At 37.8% G+C, this 22,568-nt stretch overlaps 1 protein-coding gene across 1 annotated transcript in view; it reads right to left on the bottom strand.

Moving 5' to 3' along the window:
• LOC117303335 (synapsin-3-like) overlaps positions 1 to 22,568 on the bottom strand; it is a 34,754-nt gene that overhangs the window by 5,037 nt on the left and 7,149 nt on the right. The window contains exon 2 of the mRNA XM_033787505.1: positions 5,315 to 6,511. Coding sequence (XP_033643396.1) covers positions 5,315 to 5,541 — 227 coding nt within the window. The 5' untranslated portion in view covers positions 5,542 to 6,511. The remainder of the gene's footprint in view (positions 1 to 5,314; positions 6,512 to 22,568) is intronic.

Consider the following 22,568-nt stretch of genomic DNA (forward strand, 5'->3'; position numbering starts at 1 on the left):
ACTTGTGCCCCGTGTAACATGAGAGCATAATATATGGACAGCTGTATCAGCCATTTATCCTTGTGACTTTGTGTTTAAAGACCAATAACTGGTTGCACCTGGCCATTTTGTTTCTGAGGCAAGTTTGGAAAAATGATATCCTGCAAAACACCTGTATGGCAACATATGGCTATCCACCCAATTTAGATCGAACAATAAGAAATTGCAGAAATGCTCACTGCATGTCACCACTTTTGTCATATCACGCTGTCACATGATATCACTGCACCACACATCATTTGTCATATGATATAATTTTCCCATACATGCATGTCACATTGTATCAGATCGCTGCACTCCAACCACCTCATTACATAGAACAATAACAAAAACCACAGAAATGCTCACTGCATCTCCCCATTTTTGCCATACCACACTTGTCACACGATATTACTTTGCAACGCACATAAGTCATGTAATATAATTTTGCCATTATGCCTGTAACAATAATGTTCGCTGCACTCATTCGTCGCAGTTTAGGCATTGAGTGCAGCCGAGCACAGCGTTCTCTGGGTATGATTTTTATCTGATTTAAGTTTATATCTATATTAAGAGTAATACACCACAAGGGAAATCAACTTACATTGATTACACATTGTGGAGTATTGGCTAAGTCCCAAAAAAATAAAATCCATACTTCAAATAATTATTGCAAGTACCTTTTGGGTTGAATATTTATTAGAAAACAATATTTGTTCCCCCCCCCCCCTCCTCGCCTCGCCAGAAAAGAAAGAAATTGCAAAGTTCATGTGGAATGTCTGAAAAGTTCATTCTAGCATATCCAGAGCAGTTCAACTTGTGCGGAGAGTCAGGGTAGCAACATTATACTTCCGAGCCATATTTTTTTCCCAGCATGACTAACTGCTCACTCATAATCTTAGGGGTGTGTTTTTGACCAGTGACTGTTTCGGTTGAACTTGGCAATTGGTTAATCGCTGGCCAATGACAAAAACAGTTATTGGTTATGACCCCCAAAACCCACCCCTGGAATTGGTTCATTAAAATGTGCTACAATCTGGCACATTTATTAGGATTAAAAAGAAGCACTCGGTTTGGAAAACAAAAGGTTTCCTTTGCCTTTAAAGATAATTTGAGTTTGAACATAAGAGGTTGAGTCACTGTACTTTGCTATGACCACCATGCAGCAGTAACAAAGACAGAATTGATTTGGGTATCCGTTTAGCAATTTACTTCAAAAAAAAAAGGAAAGGAAAGAAACAGCAAAGCGTCCATGCACATAATCAGGTCTAAATTGTATGCATTAGGCTATAGAGGAATTGGCACACAGTGGATGTGTTATGACATTTGTCTTAATGGGTATGTCATCGTGGACATAAGTATTCAACGAGGCATCCTTACAGGTACTGGAAATAAGACTAGACATATCAGGGCATAATTTCAAACACCTGCTAATAAGCAAAACAAAGTAGCTAAGAACAGCAAAATTATGCTTACCAGAAAAACTACCTTGTCACATGATGTACAATTTATTACTGGTTTCCTGCACATTTCTGTTTAGCATACAATTGATAAGTGATAATTTCTGCTTATAACAGCTCTATGAAATTGGGCCAAGGGCTCCAGAATTTTCTTTAAAGCGCAAAATTGAAATGTGGAAAAAAAGGACGAAGCATCATGGTCAAGTATCTTGCTTAAGGACACAGGTGTCATGACTGGGATTCGAACGCACACTCTGCTGATCAGAAACACCAGAGCTCAAGTCCGGTTGGACTTTACCACTCGGGCACGACACGCCAATAAAAACTCATATTGACAAAACTGAACATCTTTTTTATTATTGTTACAGTATGTCAATTTGTTTTTCATCTCCGCAATAAACCTCATAAAAAAAATGTCAATACATGAAAAGAGCGAGGATGCATGGTCTTCTGGTTGATCTATATTTTTTGTATACAAAATTTAATGTATTTTCTATAGTTTTTATATATATTTGATATGGTTTTTGACTGTGCAATTTTTATGACGTTTTTGTCCTTGTGCCCTTTTGTGCCTATGTTATTTTTATTGTCTTGATCGCCTTTAGATAGTTAGATCGCCTTAAGATCGCCTTTAGATGGTTATCTGCAGGTTTGTTCTCTGTGTAGTCTTATTTTTTATTTCCTATTCTTTGCCTGGAAATAAATAAATAAATAAATAAATAAATAAATACCGAGTCTGAGGATGTCTTAAGTCGCCTGTCACAGTCAAACTGAGACTTCATCTTTCGAGTCCCCAGGAAATTTAGGGTTCTCGATAAACAAGTACAATAAAACATATTAAACAAATGTGTCTGCACAGAGGAGTCAAATATCACGGGGGTGTATGTACTTCTGTCTATAAAGGTGGTTTTTAATATATTAGGATTCTCCCCACGAACTGTGTGTGGGGTATTCTGGACCCCAACTGTTCGTATGATTGGCCAAAGCATGTTGAATTGAAACGAGGTATTCTGGGCCCAATTTCATAGAGCTGCTAAGCACAAAAATTTGCTAAGCATGACATTTCTTCCTCGATAAAAACAGGATTACCAACCAAATTTCCATGTGATTTTCAGGATAAGCAAACAACAGCTGAATACCAGTAACACGCAATATGCAACAAATGGAAACTTGGTTGGTACTCCTATTTTTATCAAGGAAGAAATTTCATGCTAAGCAAATTTGTTTGCTTACCGGCTCTATAAAATTGGGCCCTAGTCGTGGCCTTAGTACAAGAATTGAGTGGAGTACTAGTCGCAGCAATGTAAACTTAACGATAATTGGCCGGTAACCTGTTTCTGCTAAGTAATATATTTATGTGCTTATTTAGCAAGTTTTTATGCTTACAGGCCCTGGCACAATGTCACGACTCTGCTTACAGCCGAATTCTGCGCTGACAACCACCATTCGCAACTTAATGTGTGAGCACCAAATTTCTGCGCTAGCTACGAAAGCGAAGAATACCAAACAAGGAACACGCCCGGGCACAAGCAATCATTCCCCACTAACCCATGAATTATGCTTGTTGTAAGTGCGTAATTCCCTCCTTCTTTAAAGGAACATGCTGCCTTGGATCGGACGAGTTGGTCTATAAAAAGTGTTTATAACCATTTGTTATAAAATGCATTGGTTGGAAAGATGTTTTAAAAGTAGAATACAATGATCCACACAAATTTGCCTCAAAATTGCGTGGTTTTCATTTTACTTTACGAACTAAGACAGTCTGCCATTTAAATGGAAGTTTGACTCACATGAATGGCCGACAGTGTTAGTCGACGAGCGCAGGATTCTTTGCAATCTGTAAGCCATTAAAATTGGGCCCCAGTTCTTACTCTCTATCTTTAAAGAGATCAATCAAGAATTCAGTAACCCAATAACCCAAGCGAAGCAAATCAAGCTGATACCTGGCCTCTCTTAGCTTAGTTTATCTTACGTTATTGCTCTAGATAGATCCCAATATTAGGTTAACAAGCATCAGAGTGTACACACAGTGATGAGGTAAAACCTCATCTTAGATGCGGCCAATGTAAACAACGCATAGCCATGGCAAAATGTCACTGACATATCGACATGAAATAGGATGAACATCACAAGTGAATGATCGGTACGGTGCTGCAAATAATATAGAAAAGTGATCAAAGTAAAATGTGCAAGTAAACCAAGCCAAAATATCATCAAATGTTGACTTCAAAGGGAAGGTATGCGAATTGCATACTGCTTTTTGTGTCTTTATTTGTTATGTATTTTCAACAAAGGATTGTGCACAACACAATACGCACATCCCATGACAGACAGACGAATGAATTTCCAGCCAGAGTCTTGCTGCTGAGATGGGTAGGGACATCCTGACCGCTAAAGAAAAGTAATTCTACTTCAGTTTTTAAAGAGGCTACTCTGCCCTCGACAGAAGAGCAAATATGTATTGTGTGCTCTCGGGAGCTCTTGGAAAGGAGCTCCACATTTCCCTTCGGGACTTGTGCACACACAGCGCAGTCTTGGTCAAAACCTCTTCACACCCATGCATGCTGATCATCATGCATATGATCAAAAACGGTTTTGAATATGGTAATTTATTTTGTCTAGCATCATGCACTGATGACTAAATTAAGTTTATCCTGCAATATTTAATCAGCTTTTGGTGAATATTTAAAAAATGTTTTGATATTCACACCTCTGCATGCTGATCATCATGCACTTTCAAAATCAGGTTTTAATTTATGTTAAAATGTATGCACTGATGATTAAATTATGGTGAATATTCAAAACATATTTGATATTCACACCTCTGCATGCTTATTATCATGCGTTTATGTGAAACAGATTTCAATATGTTAATTTATATCATCTAACATCATGCACTGATGAATACATTAACTTTATCTTGAATATTTATTCAGCTTCTGGCGAAATTTTTGTTTTTCAAGACATCAGTGCATCACTCGAAGAAATGTTTAAGTTTCTTTAAGACACTCCGATATGTTTGATGTAAATTTACCAAAATGAACTTTAAAAATTTAAAGTATGATATGACACATATAATTCAGTCACTTGACCATGTTTTTTTTTTAAGTTTATAACTAAAGACACGGTGTCTTGGTTTATAGGTCCCAGTCAACCATTCAGTGATTTTTGCATTCAAGATCAGGGAAATATTCTAAAGTGAGTTAACTGGTATTATTATCTCATTGCACAGATATGCATGAATGACATTATGCCATCTGTCAGCTTTGTTCAGAAGTTCCTTATACTAGAACTGTGCATTTACTTGTAACTTTACAAAATACATTTTTAAAATGTGGCAAGTAAGTGGTTTAACTGAAGAGTTCACTAATTTCCAACATGAAATAACAGAAAAATCTGTAAAAGTTTGAGCTAAATAAATTCATTTAGTAAGTAGAATAAAGTATAAAAAACATCCCCAAACCCTTGTAATAGTATGTTTTCACTGTTTACAAAAAAAAAGAAAAAAAAAATATGTGCAAAACTGAGAATTATGTGCAAAACTGAGAATATTCACATCTTCAATCTTAATTATGTTGTGCACTCCCTTTAAATTAAATAGTAGGATGGATACAAATGAATACAAAAAGGCAATTTCAGCACAAGAAAGACACAATGGTGCCAGACTAGACTGCATATTATTTTGTGCATATTTGGACCAAAAATGGCGTCCGGTAACGTTGTAACCGAAAACGAAATAGTCTCTTCATATATACAGGGCTCTGGGTCAGAGTAGACTCAATAAACACAAAAAAATGCACCTTTAATTTGAGTTTATAAATAGATGTTCCACTTACCAGTCCGTGTGCTGATCATCGATGACAAGTAGCGTCTTACACTTCGTCCTCTCCTGTTGTTTCCCCGTTGTTAACGAGCTTAAGAATCCCAGATCGCGTTTGGGAGGCACGGCCGCCGCCGCCAAAGCTTTATCCCGGGTATCCTCAGTCCCGATATTCTGAAAATATCCATTGGGTACATTTCCGAGAGAGTTTGGGTCGGAGAAACGGCGCCGAAGAAAATTCATGGTGGCTGACGACGAAAACAAACACACACACACCGAAGCACGCAGAGAGAAGAAGATGAAAAAAAATGTTGCGATGTTCCGCTGTAGTCTGGAGACTGATATTAGATGAGCTAATCCAATTATAATCCAGGCAAAACCATGGAGGGGATTTATTCCATCTGAGTGTTAAGGTCCGCTAGTATTGAATACCTCCCGGCTGAACACTAGATCAGGCCGGCTTTTACAGAACCAGTCGTTCTTACTGATTTGGCGACAGCCCTCCTTTAGAGTATCCCCCAGGTGTGGATCCTTGTAGAAAATTACAACGATGGCATGAAGAGAATTCCACCTGACCTTTCTTGGTGTTTTTTCTTGAATAATTAATTTTGAATATCAAATAATATTTTTTTTTCTTTTTCAACAGCGTTTCTTTGACTTTTGAATGAATTGGAAATTTCTGTCAGTGCTTCATGAGACAAGAATTGCAGCAGAACTGTTTTTTTTTTTTTTTTTTTTTAAGAAATCTGCAGAATGACAGACGCAGTCCACTTTGCGAGATAACCAAACTGTTTAGGATCAGAAAACGATCATGACCGTGCATCGACAGTGAGTCAATTTTCTTTCCCGCAACCCACAAGCGTTCCAACAACGCCAGCGACAAACAGTAAGATTAGTATTCCCGATAAAGGGGGGCTCGTTTGGTGCTTTACTCTAGCAGTTTGATGTAATGTGCTCCAACAGTGAATCACAATTGCCTTGGTGAATAGTTGTAATGGATGGTCCATGAAGCCATTATTCACTCTACTACAGAGATGGAGCTTCGTTTTTAAAATGTGGCACGCTTCTTCCGTGTGACAGAATGGCGAGTGATAAAAAGCGTTTGCAGGTTGTTTTTTGTCTCCTATGATAATCCTCCCTTGTTGGATTCTCTACCCCGGTGTCTAATCCCGTTATAAATGCCCGCTTATGTCGATTCTAATCCGGACAGCACCTATGGACAGCAAAAAAAAGAGAAAAAGAAAAAGAAAGAGGTAAAAAAAATGCAGAGGGTATTAAACTTGAAACTAGATAAATCAGATCTGTTTGTTGAGTGTGCGCTCAAGTGGCACGAGATGATTTTATGTAAATTCCTTTGGCGGACTGTGTTGTTGAACTAGTTTTAAAGGGTACCCGATTGCAATTAGTTTGGTCTACCACCCTTGGCAGTCAGCCAATCAGTTATGCACATTTCATCAGTTTTGAGTTTTGAGTTTAAAGGCACTGGACACTATTGGTAATTACTCAAAATAATTATTTGCGTGAAAACTTACTAGGTAATGAGCAATGGAGAGCTGTTAATAGTATAAAACATTAAGAGAAATGGCTCCCTCTGAAGTAACTTAGTTTTTGAGAAAGAGGTTATTTATCACTTGGATATTACAGTGTTGTTGTTTTTTCTTTTATTATTCTTTTTCAATTTTGATGACCAATTGAATCCAAATTTTCACAGATTTATTATTTTATGCATATGTCGGGTCAGTTGTTCAGTACTTAGAAATTAATAAAACATCATCTCAACAACCCAACATCCCCAACAAATATCCAACTCACTAACAGACAAAAATAAAGATCCTAAAAAGAAGTAAAAAAATCTTTGATAGAAATCTGTTGCCGTTTAGCATATGACACCGCTCATGTTCTAAATCAGCAGAAAATACTCTTTTTTTTTCCTTTTCTTTATCATATTTGATTCTTATTATTAGTTGACCCAGGGAGAGTGTAGTATCTTCCTTTTAAATTATGTATTTTCACAAGAACTTAGTATAATTTATGAACCAATTGTAGTCTGGGTATAACTCCACTAAAGGAAGGTTATATATACCTCCTCAGGTTAGATGTTTCCTCCATTTTAAGTTATTAAATTTTACGCTCAGGACTGTCCTTAAAGGAACACTTTGCCTTGGATCGGTTGAATTGGTCTATAAAAAGCATCTGTAACTGTTTTTTATAAAATGCATATGGGGTAAAAGATGTTGTAAAAGTAGAATACAATAATCCACACAAATTTGCCTCGAAATTGCGTGGTTTTCCTTTTACTTTGCGAACTAACACGGTCGGCCATTTATGAGAGTAAAGAATTTGACTCCCATAAATGATCCAACGTGTTAGAAGACGAGGTAAAAGGAATTCAGCTTTCCAACCATATAAATGCATTTCATTTATTTTAAAAAAACGGTTACAAACGCTTTTTATAGACCAACTCGTCCGATCCAAGGCAACGTGTTCCTTTAATATTTACTTGGAATAGGGAGTGACAAACGCAGAGCTGTATGAAGACTTGCCAAGATTGAGTGATAAAATCAAGGAACAAGGAATTGAGATTTGCTTGGCACTCGTAGTAAGAGCAAGGAGTCTGCATCAAAACTCATTCACTGGGAACCAAAACATGGATGCAAGAAATATGGTAGACCAAATTTGACCTACTTAGAAGATTTGAGGAAAGACACCGGACCGGAGACAGCAGAGCTATTGAAAGCAATGCAGGACAGAACCCTATGGAGAACCATCACAGTTCGAGGACACCGTCCAAAGTAAACTGAAACTTACCCAAAAAACTTTAAAAAATTGTAATAACTTTTTTCATTAACAATTCTAACTAATTTTCTTTCTTCTTTCTTTTCTTTTTCTTCTTCAGGTTGTTGTGCGAATGGACATATTTTTTTATATGCCCAAAATCAAACAAACAACATAGGCTATCCAATACATTATATTTTTTTCATTTAATCTTTTATTATTTATTTTCTTAACCTGTTCTTGACTGTCTTTGACTTAAATAATTGTACTTAACTTGTTTATTAATCTCCTTTTCCACCAATATGGAAATAAATATTAATTAATAAAAAAAAATTAAAAAAATGAGTTGACCAAACATCACTTCATAAAGTGCTACTTCCACATTCTATTTTCTCGGCTAAATTCCCATTTGTGTCAATTCATCCTAGCTCGGTATCATATATTCCACAAGGACACTGAAATGCCAAGGAATCTTTCATTACCCTGGAGTACCCAACTACCAAGGCCACGTAATTGCATTTGCTGATTTTTATCGTAATTCCAAACCATTTCAATAAAACCATACAGCGTGCGCGGAGATAAAATAATACCTTGGGTCTATCTACGTTGATACAGAGAGAATTGTTGAGAGCAGTTTGAAGATATACAAAAATGGAAACTGCTTTAAAGGGTTTGGGTACTTGTTGTACGACACAAAACACAAATGTCCGCAGATTTATAATAAACTTAAACCAACATTGATGAGAAAGGCAAGAGATTGTGTCCAGGGTGCTTGACTTCTAGTCTGAATGAGACATGCCAGGATGTGCGTAAAAAGGTCTTATTTGGAGGGAAATCATTCTCATTAGGATTGGTATTGGGGACACCACTGCATCTTCAAAAGAGTTAATCTGCGCAAATCTAACAAACCCCACAAATATAAACTAACTGGGACCCAATTCGCCTGATGTCATCATCACAACTCTTGGTTGTGCCATCTTGGGAGTCAATGTCCCTGTGTGAAACAATGTATTTCAAAAATTTCTCTTGACTTTAAGATTTTCCAGTGGAAGTGCCCTTTGCAAAATAAAAATGGCCTTGCCCTTTTAAACATGAAACTCCAGGCTTGCAACCACCCTAACCTGTCTCAACAACCCATCCCTCTGCATCCAGCAAAGATATATCTACTGAGGTTCAGGAAACATTCAAACCATTCAAAGCCGCAGCCTGAGATCAAATTGCGGCATCCTCACTACCGCACAACCAGATGAGCAAACTACATTATCGTTATTTAGAACAAGGTTATTGGATTTTGTTTACGTCCACGATCGAGGGACCTCTTTAAAGGTTAATAAATGCGATTGAATTTCTCAGTTGTCCTTAGAACAGTATAGTCCTTGCCTTGGTGCCTCCTTAAACTACTCGCCTTGGTAATTGGGTTTCCTAATGGAAAAGAAAACCACGCATCCTAATACATTCAAAGACACTGTTGCCACAAAAGCTGATCAACTTGGCCCAGTTTCCTGGGGCTGCTTACCTTCGATATAGAGAAAGAAAATGCTTGTGGTGAATAAAATGGGACCAAACAGTAGAGCGTTTGAATGGTGAACAAGAAACCTCTGCATGTGCACATGCACTGCACACCTAACTTGCCAATGTACGAATATCATTTCCGTCTCAGGAGACCAAAATTAATTTAGCATGTTACATTGATACACCAGTCCTGGTATTTGCGCGACTCTACTGAAAACATCGCTTTGTGATTTTCACTTTTTGTTTTCTCTCAAAAACTTGATGACTAATGAAGCTGAAACTTCTACAGGTAAATTATATTACATACATCTTTGAGTAGGAATCTAAATCGTGGCCAAAAAACTTGATCAAATGTCATACCATGGTATAAACATTATATGAAACGCTTCCATCCACATCACATATTGAACTAACACCCTTGGCATAGACAGTTGACTGACTTCATCAGAGGGAATCTTCCTTTAATTAACACAATGACGAGTCAGTGGACGGAATCCCATTCATTCTGACAGGGTGAGGTCTGTGGGGAATGTATGATACCTGTGAGGTGATGAGGTGTACATGTGGGAGGAGGCACTCACTGCCGTATGAGGCACTCTGCCATAATGAGGCACCCAAGCCTCACTTACACACTTATTTCATTCCCTTTAATGTCATACCATGGTATATATATATATTGGTACAGAACGCTTCCATCCACAGCACAGATTGAACTAACACCCTTGGCATAGACAGTTGACTGACTTCAGCAGAAGAAATCTTTCTTTAATTAACACAATGACGAGTCAGTGGATGGAATCCTGTTCATTCAGTCTGACAGGGTGAGGTCTGTGGGGAATGTACAATACCTGTGAGGTGAGGTACATGTGAGAGGAGGCATTTTGCCATTATGAGGCACTCTGCCATAATGAGGCACACAGCACCCAAGCCTCACTTTTACACCCTTATTTCATTCCCTTTAATGTCATACCATGATATATACATTTTATGAAATGCTTCAATCCACAGCACAGATTGAACACTACACCCTTGGCACAGATTTGCCAATTTATGATGAAGGAAATTGTTCCATGATGAAGGGGCATCAGAAGTAGATGATCTTTCACCCTGAGATGTTTTGGCCAGGGTTTCCCTTAGAAGATGTTTAATATTCTATAGCATAGACTGGTGGTAGAAGATACAGGGTTTTTTTCTGGTGAAGAATTAGCGCTCCTCCAAAAGCAAATTACTTCAATGGGGGTCACCAACAGCTTTCCACTTTACAAAGTGAATTTTTGTGTTAATTTGTATTAATTTGTGAGTAATTACCAAAGCCAGCCCTTTAAAGTAACAGAATCAGAACTCGGGCAGGGAAGTCCCTTGTTGTCAATTATGCCCTGCTCTGTTAGCAAATTATATCTTCTCAAACAATGGCTCAGCTGTTGGTTGTTGTATGCCAGCTCACTGACTGAGCCACAACCTAAACAGTTTAAAAGCACCCGCTGCAATCTGTGCATCCGTTAGTAAACAATGAGCATCTCAGAATGTCCTTCGAGATCTGTCAGAATGTGGAGCAGTCTGATTTGATTTGTTGATAGCGATGCAAAAATGTACAAGCAATCTGGAGATAGGATTTACTTATAATATTAAATGATTGAACCCATTCCAAATGAAGGTATCGATGGTCTCAAATCAGGTAAATTTACCCTCAATTGACAACATTCATAAAACACTCAGAGCATACTGATCGAAACGTTGAGTTGAAACCAACAGTGTTTTTCAGAACCACCCCAACTCATTTAGAGATTATCATTACAAGTCTTAAATCCTATATCCCACATGAGGTTATAAAATGGTCTGAAATCAGGTGACCCCCCCCCCCCCCCCAAAAAAAAACCAAAAAAAAAAAACATAATAATAATCAATGGTTCGAAATTGGATTAACCCTATTAAAACTAGAGATAAGTTTGGAGCAAACAAACACTGGGGTTTCGGCCGTTGGTGGTACAAAAAGAGAAAATATCATCATATGGACAAAATCACGCGTCATATAAAAAATGAATTTCTTATTTGGATTGAAAGGAAAGGTCAAAGTTGATGTTTAAAAAAAATGCACTTGTGTCAAGACTTACAAGATGGCATAAACATTGTGACTTTCTGACACTTGGTTCATGAGCTACCTGTTTTAGAGCAACAATTATAACCCTTTTTCGTATGGTTCAGACGATATAAAGTTTTAAATAATGAATTGTAAATGTACATCCAGTCCATTCAAAGTGCAAACGCGACGATATAAAGTTTTAAATAATATGCTCTTAACCGCTCGGCCATGACCATTACCAAAAATGTCCAGTGAATTCAAAGTATCTTGACAAACTTGAATCTCCAGAACCAACCTCAAGGCGAGTTTTGGAGATTCAAATTTCCATGATGTCCATTTGTGAATGCTGGGGACAGATAAGAAATGAAATTGTACCTGCCACGGTCAGTCACCCCAGTAAAAACATGGGTTCAACATTCTTGGAAATACAGCGACAGTTTTTTTTGCACAGTGTGTTTTCTTAAAAAGTAAAGAAACAGCCACTCAGATGAAACTGTCACATGTGACTGTTATTGTATCTTTCTTGATCATGTTGCCCATAACCAAGCATTATGTTGACAAAGACTAATCTATGACCTGACCTTTAAAGGGTTTTGATACTTTTTATAGATAACATGAATCCCTACTCAATATTAATTAAGGTATATGTAATATTATTTACCTGTAGAAGTTTCAGATTCATAAGTCATCAATTCAAGTGAAAATCACAGAGCAGTCTGTTTTTAGAAGAGTCGGGTAAACTCGTTGTACATGCTAAAACAAATTGTTTGTTTGTTTTCTTGACATTGCTTTACTCATTTTTCAAAAAGCCTCCACAATATTTGAAGGAAAGCTTTCTACCATCATTATCTTCAAACCGTTCAAGTTTACTGTAAATCAGTGGATATTGTGTTAAGCGTCATACAAAAAGTACCCAAGCTAAATATGACAACAGTTGATGAAAAACTTACTGACAGTTGCAACTTAATTGATGAAGCTGCAAACTAAAACTAATTTTTGGTCAATAAATAACAGCATTAACCTTTAAAGTTCCCCCCCATCAATTAAATCGGGGAAAAAAACACCTTCAATTGAAAGTAATTTGATTTCACTGCCGAAGGAAATAAGAAAAGATTTGTTTTCAATATTCTGACGAAGAAGGGGAAACACATGGAATATGCATCCTTGATTTGAATGAATCAATTAAGTAATCCGTCAAAGGCTTCTTTGCAAAAAAATGTATGATTACAGTACAACTGCCCCCCTCCTCCCTGTACCTCAGAGTGTTTATGGAGAAAAAGACACCTGTTATTACCCCCCTCCTTTTCCCTGATCGCACGACTCTTTGTGAATGTAGGGAAACAAACCCCCAAGACTTGCATCTATTGGAGGAAGAGACTGCAAAGAGATAGCTTCCGGACAGGTGCAAAGAAAAAGCTCCTCACACAGTGTCTTAATAATCAACACACTGGTACATTGGTGTTTAAAGACACTGGACACCTTTTGGTAATTGTCAAAGACCAGTATTCTCACTTGGTGTATCCTAACATATGCATGAAATAATAAATCTGTAAAAATTTGTACTGGTCTCTGCTATGTTTTGACTACCCAGGAGAAGACCCTCTACTGCCCTGGTAATAAATGTGGAGCTGCTAAACGAAAAAAAAAAAACCTACTCAGCTAAGCAGCAGACCAGTCAAGGGCAATGGCACATGGTACTTGCTGTGACCTAAATTTGCTAAGCAGTATGTCCTCTGTGCTTAGCAACAAATTTGCATGACAAGTAGCTCTTATTTAGTTAAATGCCTTCAGAAGAAAAGAAAAATTGACATGCGGAAAAGATTGTAAACCTTTTTGTAAACAATGACATACATTAAACCTTCTGTGCATAGCTAATTTCGGATTCATGAGGCTGCTCATAAGCAGAAAATATTGCCTAAGAATGTTCTGCTAAGCAAAAAATAGCAAGATACAGATAATCCATGTGCATATGGCTTGGTCTTTAGGCAGGAACCATGTTCTGGTAAGAAGAATTTTGTTGTGCTTAGCTACTTTTTGTGCTTAAGCAGCTTTGTGAAATACAGCTGCGTAACGCCATGCAAATGTTGACGCATATTTAAGCATAAACAAATTCGTTTAAAAGCGCAACTTAAATCACAGGTTTAGCAAGGTTATTTTGCTCAACATTCACACAGGATTGGCATTTTTATAACTTGCTCACAGTTTTAAGCCTGGGCAGGTTAATAGCAGCCCTGTGCTGACGTTTAGCAACACTAACAAAATGGAAGTCGCCCAGTAAGCGCAAATTCAGCTGTTAAGCAGCACCATGAACACTGTAATAATAGTCCCTGTCATGGAGCTGTTCAGCAGAAAATACTACTTTGCTAATCCAAAATTGATTGGTGCACTAGTTGCGACGATGCAAAGTTAATGGAATTTTTACTGGTAACCTGTTTCTGCTAAGCATGATATTTCTGTACTAAGCAAGAGTTTATGCTTACAGGCTTTATGAAAATAGGCCCTTGACAATCTAACATTTTGATTAAATTTTCTTTTTCTTTTTCAAGGAAGGTCTCCATATAAATCCTAAAGCATGACTTTTTCTGACCTTGACTTTGTTTTTGTTTTGTTTTTTCAAGTACACCGTTAAAGTTTTCAAATAAAAAAATAAATAGCTGCCAATCAAAATCAGGAAATGAGAAAACATTGTAAATAATTTCCTTTGGAACTTTTTTGAAATATAGTCTAGTCACTGAGGTTTTAATAAATTGAACGTACATTATAGTACAAACCAATGTAAACAACTCATACAATAGAGACAACGGAAAGTGCATTCAGTTGTAAGTCAACTGACTGCCAGTCACAACGGAAATAGACAAAAAGAAATGCAAAAAAACAAACACTGTTTTGTCTACTGAACAATGATTAATTGTTAGAGTACACTTACATGTACGCGCTGTCTGTTTACGGAGAGGAGCGTGGGGTACGAGTGCTTATGTTATTTTAGCTGTCTACTAAAGGTATAATTAGAGGCGTGGACGTAGCAAAAGAAACAATAATCTATTTAGCTTCTAACTGAGGGGACCGTTAGACTGTGATTTGAATTCTTCAATTCCTTGAATTTTGTTTGAGAGGGTGATAGCACACTGAAAAGATGATCAGTCACTGTGTTCAAGTGGTTAGACTGCAGTACTGACAAATACCATGGCTGAGGGTTCAGACCCTACAAGCTAGTAACTATGTTCAAGTGGTTAGACTGCAGTACTTACAAATACCATGGTTGTGGGTTCAGACCCTACAAGCTAGTCACTATGTTCAAGTGGTTAGACTGCAGTACTTACAAATACCATGGTTGTGGGTTCAGACCCTACAAGCTAGTCACTATGTTCAATTGGTTAGACTGCAGTACTGACAAATACCATGGTTGTGGGTTCAGACCCTACAAGCTAGTCACTATGTTCAAGTGGTTAGACTGCAGTACTGACAAATACCATGGTTGTGGGTTCAGACCCTACAAGCTAGTCACTATGTTCAAGTGGTTAGACTGCAGTACTTACAAATACCATGGTTGTGGGTTCAGACCCTACAAGCTAGTCACTATGTTCAAGTGGTTAGACTGCAGTACTGACAAATACCATGGTTGTGGGTTCAGACCCTACAAGCTAGTCACTATGTTCAAGTGGTTAGACTGCAGTACTGACAAATACCATGGTTGTGGGTTCAGACCCTACAAGCTAGTCACTATGTTCAAGTGGTTAGACTGCAGTACTTACAAATACCATGGTTGTGGGTTCAGACCCTACAAGCTAGTCACTATGTTCAATTGGTTAGACTGCAGTACTGACAAATACCATGGTTGTGGGTTCAGACCCTACAAGCTAGTCACTATGTTCAAGTGGTTAGACTGCAGTACTTACAATTACAATTGTTGTACGTTCAAATCCTACAAGCTAATCACTGTGGTCAAGTGGTTAGACTGCAGTACTTACAATCACAAGGTTGTAGGTTTGAATCCTACCAAGCTAAGAGCGCACTTCACAATGACTAAAATAAGTAATATATGTAGTAGTCACTGAACCAATCTCTTGATTTGTGCAACTCATAATCACAGATGTTCAACCAATGTTTGTTAGAGAGAGATTCGCTGTTGACAAGTAGGTGTTTATCCCCTTGTTTGTGAAGGTTTGCCTAGTTCCCTCTTGACCCCAAAGTCCCTTGACGTCGAGTCCCTTGCAGAATTATTGTGAAAATTAGTTTTTGATTTATAAATTCCTTTCTGCTACCTTAGAACACAATGAGTGTCCTCTACTTATAAGACTGTATTGCTGTTGATGATTTCCCCCGCATTAACCCTCTATATAGAGATCATAGCGGCCAGAAGCGGCTTGTACCAAAATGCCCTTAAATAGCATACAGACGCAATAGGTTTGACATATTTCCATTCCACAAAGAGGTTTAAGTAAAGGTCATGTCCAGGGGTGAAAATTTCCAATGGAGAGCATCCCAATTTCAAAACACAAAACTAAATTTTATGTTTCATGTTTTTTTCCTGTTGACACAAAATTTGACTATAGAAATTACTTATATTAGCAACGTCTGGGCGTTTTTAAGGCCTCTAAAGGGGTGAGCACTCAATTTCCTTATCAGTTTGTCCTCAAACAAGCATCCAAATATAAAAACTCTGCTCACAAATAACTCTGAGATTAACAATCCAAACACAACTGCTGAACACTATGCGCATCGCTTCCTCCTAAAGTGCATCCGAAAATCCAAAAGCTTCATTACACCCATGCAGACAACGTAGCTTTATTGTCCGACAGGCGGACCGTGCCATCGTTGTAGTAGTCCATTCTGCCGCTGGATCAGCCAGAAGCCTCCGAAGATACACGTTTGCGACTCATGGGCCGCTGTGGGCGATTTTTCTTTTTCAATGATTGATGAATGTAGAATTTTCAGCTTCAAAGTTATTAACATGTCCAGTCCAGATTAATTAACTGTCATGTATAGAGGCAGAGTAACGTGTCCGAGCACGATTTACTGGATGAAAGCATGCAGGATTAATTAAATAATATTCACCAAATTAAGATGTGCCTTAAGTATAGTGATATTTATAGTAAATTGATGTAAATGTTAAATAATTTTGCAATAGTCACCGTCACATGCTGTTTAAATACAAAATTACATGAATGGAAATTTCAATGTTTTCAGACAGTATGCAGTTCTTTAAATAGAATCTATAAAAGCTCTGCAGTGAGTCAGTTGTCTTAATTATTAATTTATTGATTTGTAGGGAATGCTAGCAGGAGACCATATTGTGTAGATTCAAAATAGATGTATGTGATAAGAATGCTCCTTATTAAAAATAGACTGAACAAAGATACAACAGTGACACATGAACAAGTACCCTTTCTTGAGTCTTCTTTGGACTACTCCCATCACACTGATGGGACTCAAACGTTGGAAAAGGCATTTTATATCATTATCTGGACATGCTTTACACAATATTCTATGTGGATTCACCTTCACCTTCAAGAGGGATGTTGTAAAAAAAAAAAGGGGGGGGCAAATACTAGAAGCTTGCTAGTGCGAAGCCTGCTTACATACATCATTGGTTATAAAAGCCCTACTCTGCAATCTAAGGTGTTCTATATGGTTTTTATCTTTACTTTATGTTCTTATGAATTTGATCTTCAAAATAAAAAATGTAAAAAAGTTATTATTGTTATATATTTTTTTCTGGGGGGGGGGGGGGTCGTAGGGAGGAAAACAAAAAATCCTTCTGTTAAAAACAGAGAAATCTCATCCATGCTTGAAGTAACTTTCTACCCCCAATGTATTACTCACATCATGTCTGAAACAAACTTAAACATCCCCCTCCTCCCCCAACCCAAAAAAAAGAAATAAAAAAATACATCCCGAAGGCGTATCTCTCCAACAGCATTTCAAACTAGAATTATCATATCTAATTTCATTGGAAGCCGTGCCCCCCGACTGGAACTGTAGTTACAAATCCTAATGTAATTTCACGTCGATGGGTGTTCACCGCAGCATGACACGGCTACAAATCCATATTGCATCCATTGATTGGACACATGCAGTGGAGGTTTGTCTGGTATGACACTAGTAAATGCTACAGCAAGGCTATTTATATGCAGTGCAGGTTGTCACGGCTTTTCTTTACGTTGCTACGGTCTGGTATAATTTCATGTTTCTTTGGTTGTTTATTTATTTATAGATTTAATATTATGTGGATGGGGTCAACCCCTCAGCCCCTAACTAAAGAGTCCCTATCTACCCATGAATAAAATGCTACATTTGCAGTATCTTGTAAAACCTTACATTAATTGACCTTAAAAAAAAACACAATAACAAACAGAAACTGTCTTAAAGTACTTCAGTGTGTTAAATTGCTTTGAGTACTTTATTGGTAGATACGTGCGCTGTATATAAGACCATCGGCGACAAAGAACATTATTAGTGTCCTAACCCATACACCTATGTGTTAGCCAGCATATAACCAGTTTTGTTATTCTTGGACTACATGCATGGAGGAAGCCTTCCTTCATGGGCTATGTGACTAAATAACCCCACAAGAACTAGAACAAACGCCCCGCTTCTCTGACGTACTTGATCTGGGGTTTAGTTCATAACCCAATAAACGGATCTGGCATCTTATCAGAGTCAAGATATAAATCTACTAAAGGACTTTAGGACTAAAGGAATTTTAGCAATAGACTTTTCTGTTGAGATAAACTGGCGCAGAAGAATTCAGGGCATTGTGTCGGAGACGTTCATGGCCGAGCAAGATAGGTCTTGGGCATCTTATCAGAGTTTAGATATAAATCTAAAGGGATGAGCTTCATGGCAAACTAAGAGACTCAGTTTCACCATGTGAATTTTCTGACGAGATAAATTGGTTCAGAAGAATTCAGCACATCGTGTCAGAGCATTTCATGGCTGAGCAAGAAATGTCGTGGCATCTTATCAGAGTCTAGATAAAAATCTAAAGGGATGAACTTCATGGCAAACTAAATGACCCAATTTCACCGTTTGATTTTTCTGACGAGATAAATTTGTGCAGAAGAATTCAGAGCATTGTTTGTCGGAGCATTTTAGTGCTGAGCCAGAAATGTCTTTGCATCTTATCAGAGTCTAAATATAAATCTAAAGGGATGAGCTTCAGGTCAAACTAAAGACTCAATTTCATCGTTCAAATTTTTTTACAAGATCATTTGGCGCAGAAGAATTCAGGGCATTGTGTCGGAGACGTTCATGGCTAAGAGAGAAATGTCTGGGCATCTTATCATAGTCTAGATATAAATCTAAAGGAATGAGCTTCATGGCAAACTGAAAGACGCATTTTCAGTGAATGACTTTTCTTACTTTCCCCGACAGGATAAATTGGCGCAGAAGAAATCAGGGCACTGTGTGTCTGAGCATTTCAAGGCTGAGCGAGAAATGTCTTAGTGTCTTATCAGAGTCTAGATATAAATCTTAAAGGCAATGGACACCTTTGGTATTTGTCAAAGACCTATATTCTCATTCTGTGTAATATGTAACAATTTGGACTCAATTGGTCATCGAAGTCACAAGAGAATAATGAAAGGAAAAACATTCTTGTTGCCTATTAAAAGGTTTTAGGCCTGCAGTGGTTTAAAAGAACACATTGCCTTGGATCTTTGTTGGTCTTTGAAAAGAGTTTGTAACCGTTCCTTAAAAAGCATATGGTTGGTTAGAAAGATATTTTAAAAGTAGAATCATGATCCACACAAGTATCACTCGAAATTGCATGGTTTTCCTTTTACCTCGTGAACTAACACGGTGGGCCATTTATGTCCCATAAATGGCCGATATGTTAGTTTGCAAAGTATCAGGATTTGTGTAATTGTTTGTGTGGATCATTTGATCTACTTTTATAACATCTTTCTAACCATATGCATGTTACAACAAACGGTTACAAACACTTATTAAAGACCAACTTGACCGATCCAAGACAACATGTTCCTTTTAATATTTGAGTGCGAAATCACCTCTTTCTCAAGAACTACTCTACTTCATAGAGGGAGCCGTTTCTCACAATGTTTTATACTATCAAAAGCTCTCCATTGCTAAGTTTCAAGTTTTGTATGTAAATAATAATTTTGAGTATATTTGTCAATAGTGTCCAGTGCCTGTAAGGGATGATGAGCCTCATGGTAAACTGAAACATTACATTTCAGCGTTCGACTTTTCTGACAAGATAAATTGGGGCAGAAGAATTCAGCGCATTGTGTCGGAGCATTTAATGGCTGAGCAAGAAATGCTGGCTTTTCTTGGAGTTAAAGGCAACGATTCGTCGGCTTCAAGTGTAAGCTCTAGATCTGTCCATCCTCATATTCACGTAACATTTGAGAATGATGCAGCATGGCAGTCCTATTTCTTAGGCCTTGCTGCACAGTCACCTGACTAATGGGTGTATACGTCTCCATCGGCAAATGCCCCCTTTAAAAGCCTTTAGCATTCATGTCCGACCCAAAGGAAACGACGGTCCTCTTGATAAATTCACACTGAGATAGTTTCTTACAATGATCGAGACCGTTCAGCAGCATCCCTCTCTTATTTACAGTTTTATCTTCCAATCCCAGACACCATCCAACAACCTGTCAACATTACTTCTATCATTTAATAAGGGGACACGGTGCCTTCGGATTTGGACACTTTGGGGCAACCAAAAGCATTTATTGTGAAACAAAATGATGAGTCACGTTTGTTTACAAACTAACAAGAAAGCCACAAAATTTCAAAGGATATTTCTGCAAAAGATATGCTGCGTGTTGTGCAAGAATTCAGCAGCCCGTAGCGCCCAATCCGAAGGGAGTGTTGACCCTTTAAAATGTGCCACCCACCTGATCCTCCCCAGGTGCATAACAAATACATGACCAAAAGTAAACTTCTCCAGCTTTTCTCGAAGCTTGTCAGTAAGGCACTTCATGGGGCACTTTAGTCGTATTACTTACGGCTTTTAACACACACAAGCCTCAAGGGAAAGGCATTATTTTATAGATCAACGTCCCCTTGATGTTGAAACTGAAGGAACATGACCGAACACTGAAAGGTTTTGTTTACCTCGTTGCAAATAGTTACATGTATTCATGTTACAGATTGAACAGCTAAAAGAAACTTACAAAGTAGAATTAACTTCTTCTTTTTTTCTGTCATTTTTTGTGTAGGCGCCTTGATCAGCTTTTTGGAGACGTGCGCAAAAATTACTTTTATAATGATTCCGATAAAAAAAGTTCTTCAACAATCTCATGTAGAATCAGAATTTCCAAGACCGTAAAAGTCTGTAATGACAAATGACAAATGTAGTTGAGATAATTTAAAAAATGCTTCAGACCCGATGAACAGAGATAATAAGGTCAGGCGCTTCAAGGGACCTATATGCAAGTCTCGAAATAACCCATAGCACCCACAGCAATTGCCTTGGCGCCCTTTTCAAAGTTCAAATATTTTAATTTTCCTCATAGAAGTGGCCTTTACCACAGGTAATTGCTGTGCCCCTTCAAGAACAAAATTCAAGGCCTGGACTTGGCTTGAAACGGAACATAATAAATTCACATCACGATTATCAATCATTAACACAATTTCTAATGAGTAATCTGACAGAATGATTTTTAATTTAATGGCTCCAGATTGCACAGTGCAGTGCATTTACAACGGGCATAGTATTTGACACTTCAAAAAAGGAGAAAATCTTATTGAGTACAAGGGCCGATCTTCATAGTGCCTACACAAGTTTGACTGGCCTTTTTTAAAAGCTATTTCATGACTTAAAAGAAATAACTGAACATCAAAATTTGTTGTTTGTTTAAAAAAAAAAAATACAGTAATCTGACAGAATGATTTTTAATTTAATGGCTCCCGATAGCACAGTGCAGTGCATTTACAACGGGCATAGTATTTGACACTTCAAAAAAGGAGAAAATCTTATTGAGTACAAGGGCCGATGTTCGTAGTGCCTACACAAGTTTGACTGGCCTTTTTTAAAAGCTATTTCATGACTTAAAAGAAATAACTGAACATCAAAATTTGTTTTTTGTTAAAAAAAAAATACAGATAATAATTATGATTAAGAAACGAAAAAGAAGAAAACAAAATACCAAGCTGGCCAAGCTGGCAATATTTTCATCATTCCTGACTAAACTTTTAAAAAAAATCTGGTTTTGCAGGGACTAGTTCCCGAGCGGGCACTAGTCTTTGAAAATATTTTCCCCCTCTTTTTGAGATAGATTATTCTGAATGTCTCCTGAGGCATTCCTGAATCCATTTTGTGTCCAAATAATTTTTTTTTTCCTTGGAGAGAACCCTGGGCCCATTTTCATGGAGCTGCTTAAGCACAACAACTTTAGCTAAGCACAATATATTGATGCTTACCGGAACAGGGTTACCAGCCAAAATATCATGTCACATACAATTTGTGACTGGCATTCGCTCATTTTTTTGCCCAAGCAGCTCTATGAAAATGGGCCCTGGTTTCTTCACCTGTTCTTCCCACCAACACTCTCTGCAAAATCTCATATTCACCCATGTCTATCAGGACATAGCAATCACAGAACTGTACTTTACGCACAGAGAGACCGTCCTGATCTGTCAACAAGCACACGATCCCCATAATGAAAGCATGACATTGTGTGATGTGGCGAGATGTAAAACGAACCTCGCCCAAACATTATACAACAAGGCGTTTCTGGCTAAGATTTCTAGCCCCGTGAACAAAAGGCGGTTTGGATTGCACCCCGCAACCTGCCCTGATTTCTGACGCATACATTCGCGCGCTGAATCAGAGTCGTGACTGTTCACTCATAACGGACTTAAAGGCACTGGACACTATTGATAACTACTCAAAATAATTGTGAGCATAAAACCTTACTTGGTAACGAGCGAT

Source organism: Asterias rubens, chromosome 2 (assembly GCF_902459465.1).
Source record: "Asterias rubens chromosome 2, eAstRub1.3, whole genome shotgun sequence".
Lineage (NCBI taxonomy): Eukaryota > Metazoa > Echinodermata > Asteroidea > Forcipulatida > Asteriidae > Asterias > Asterias rubens.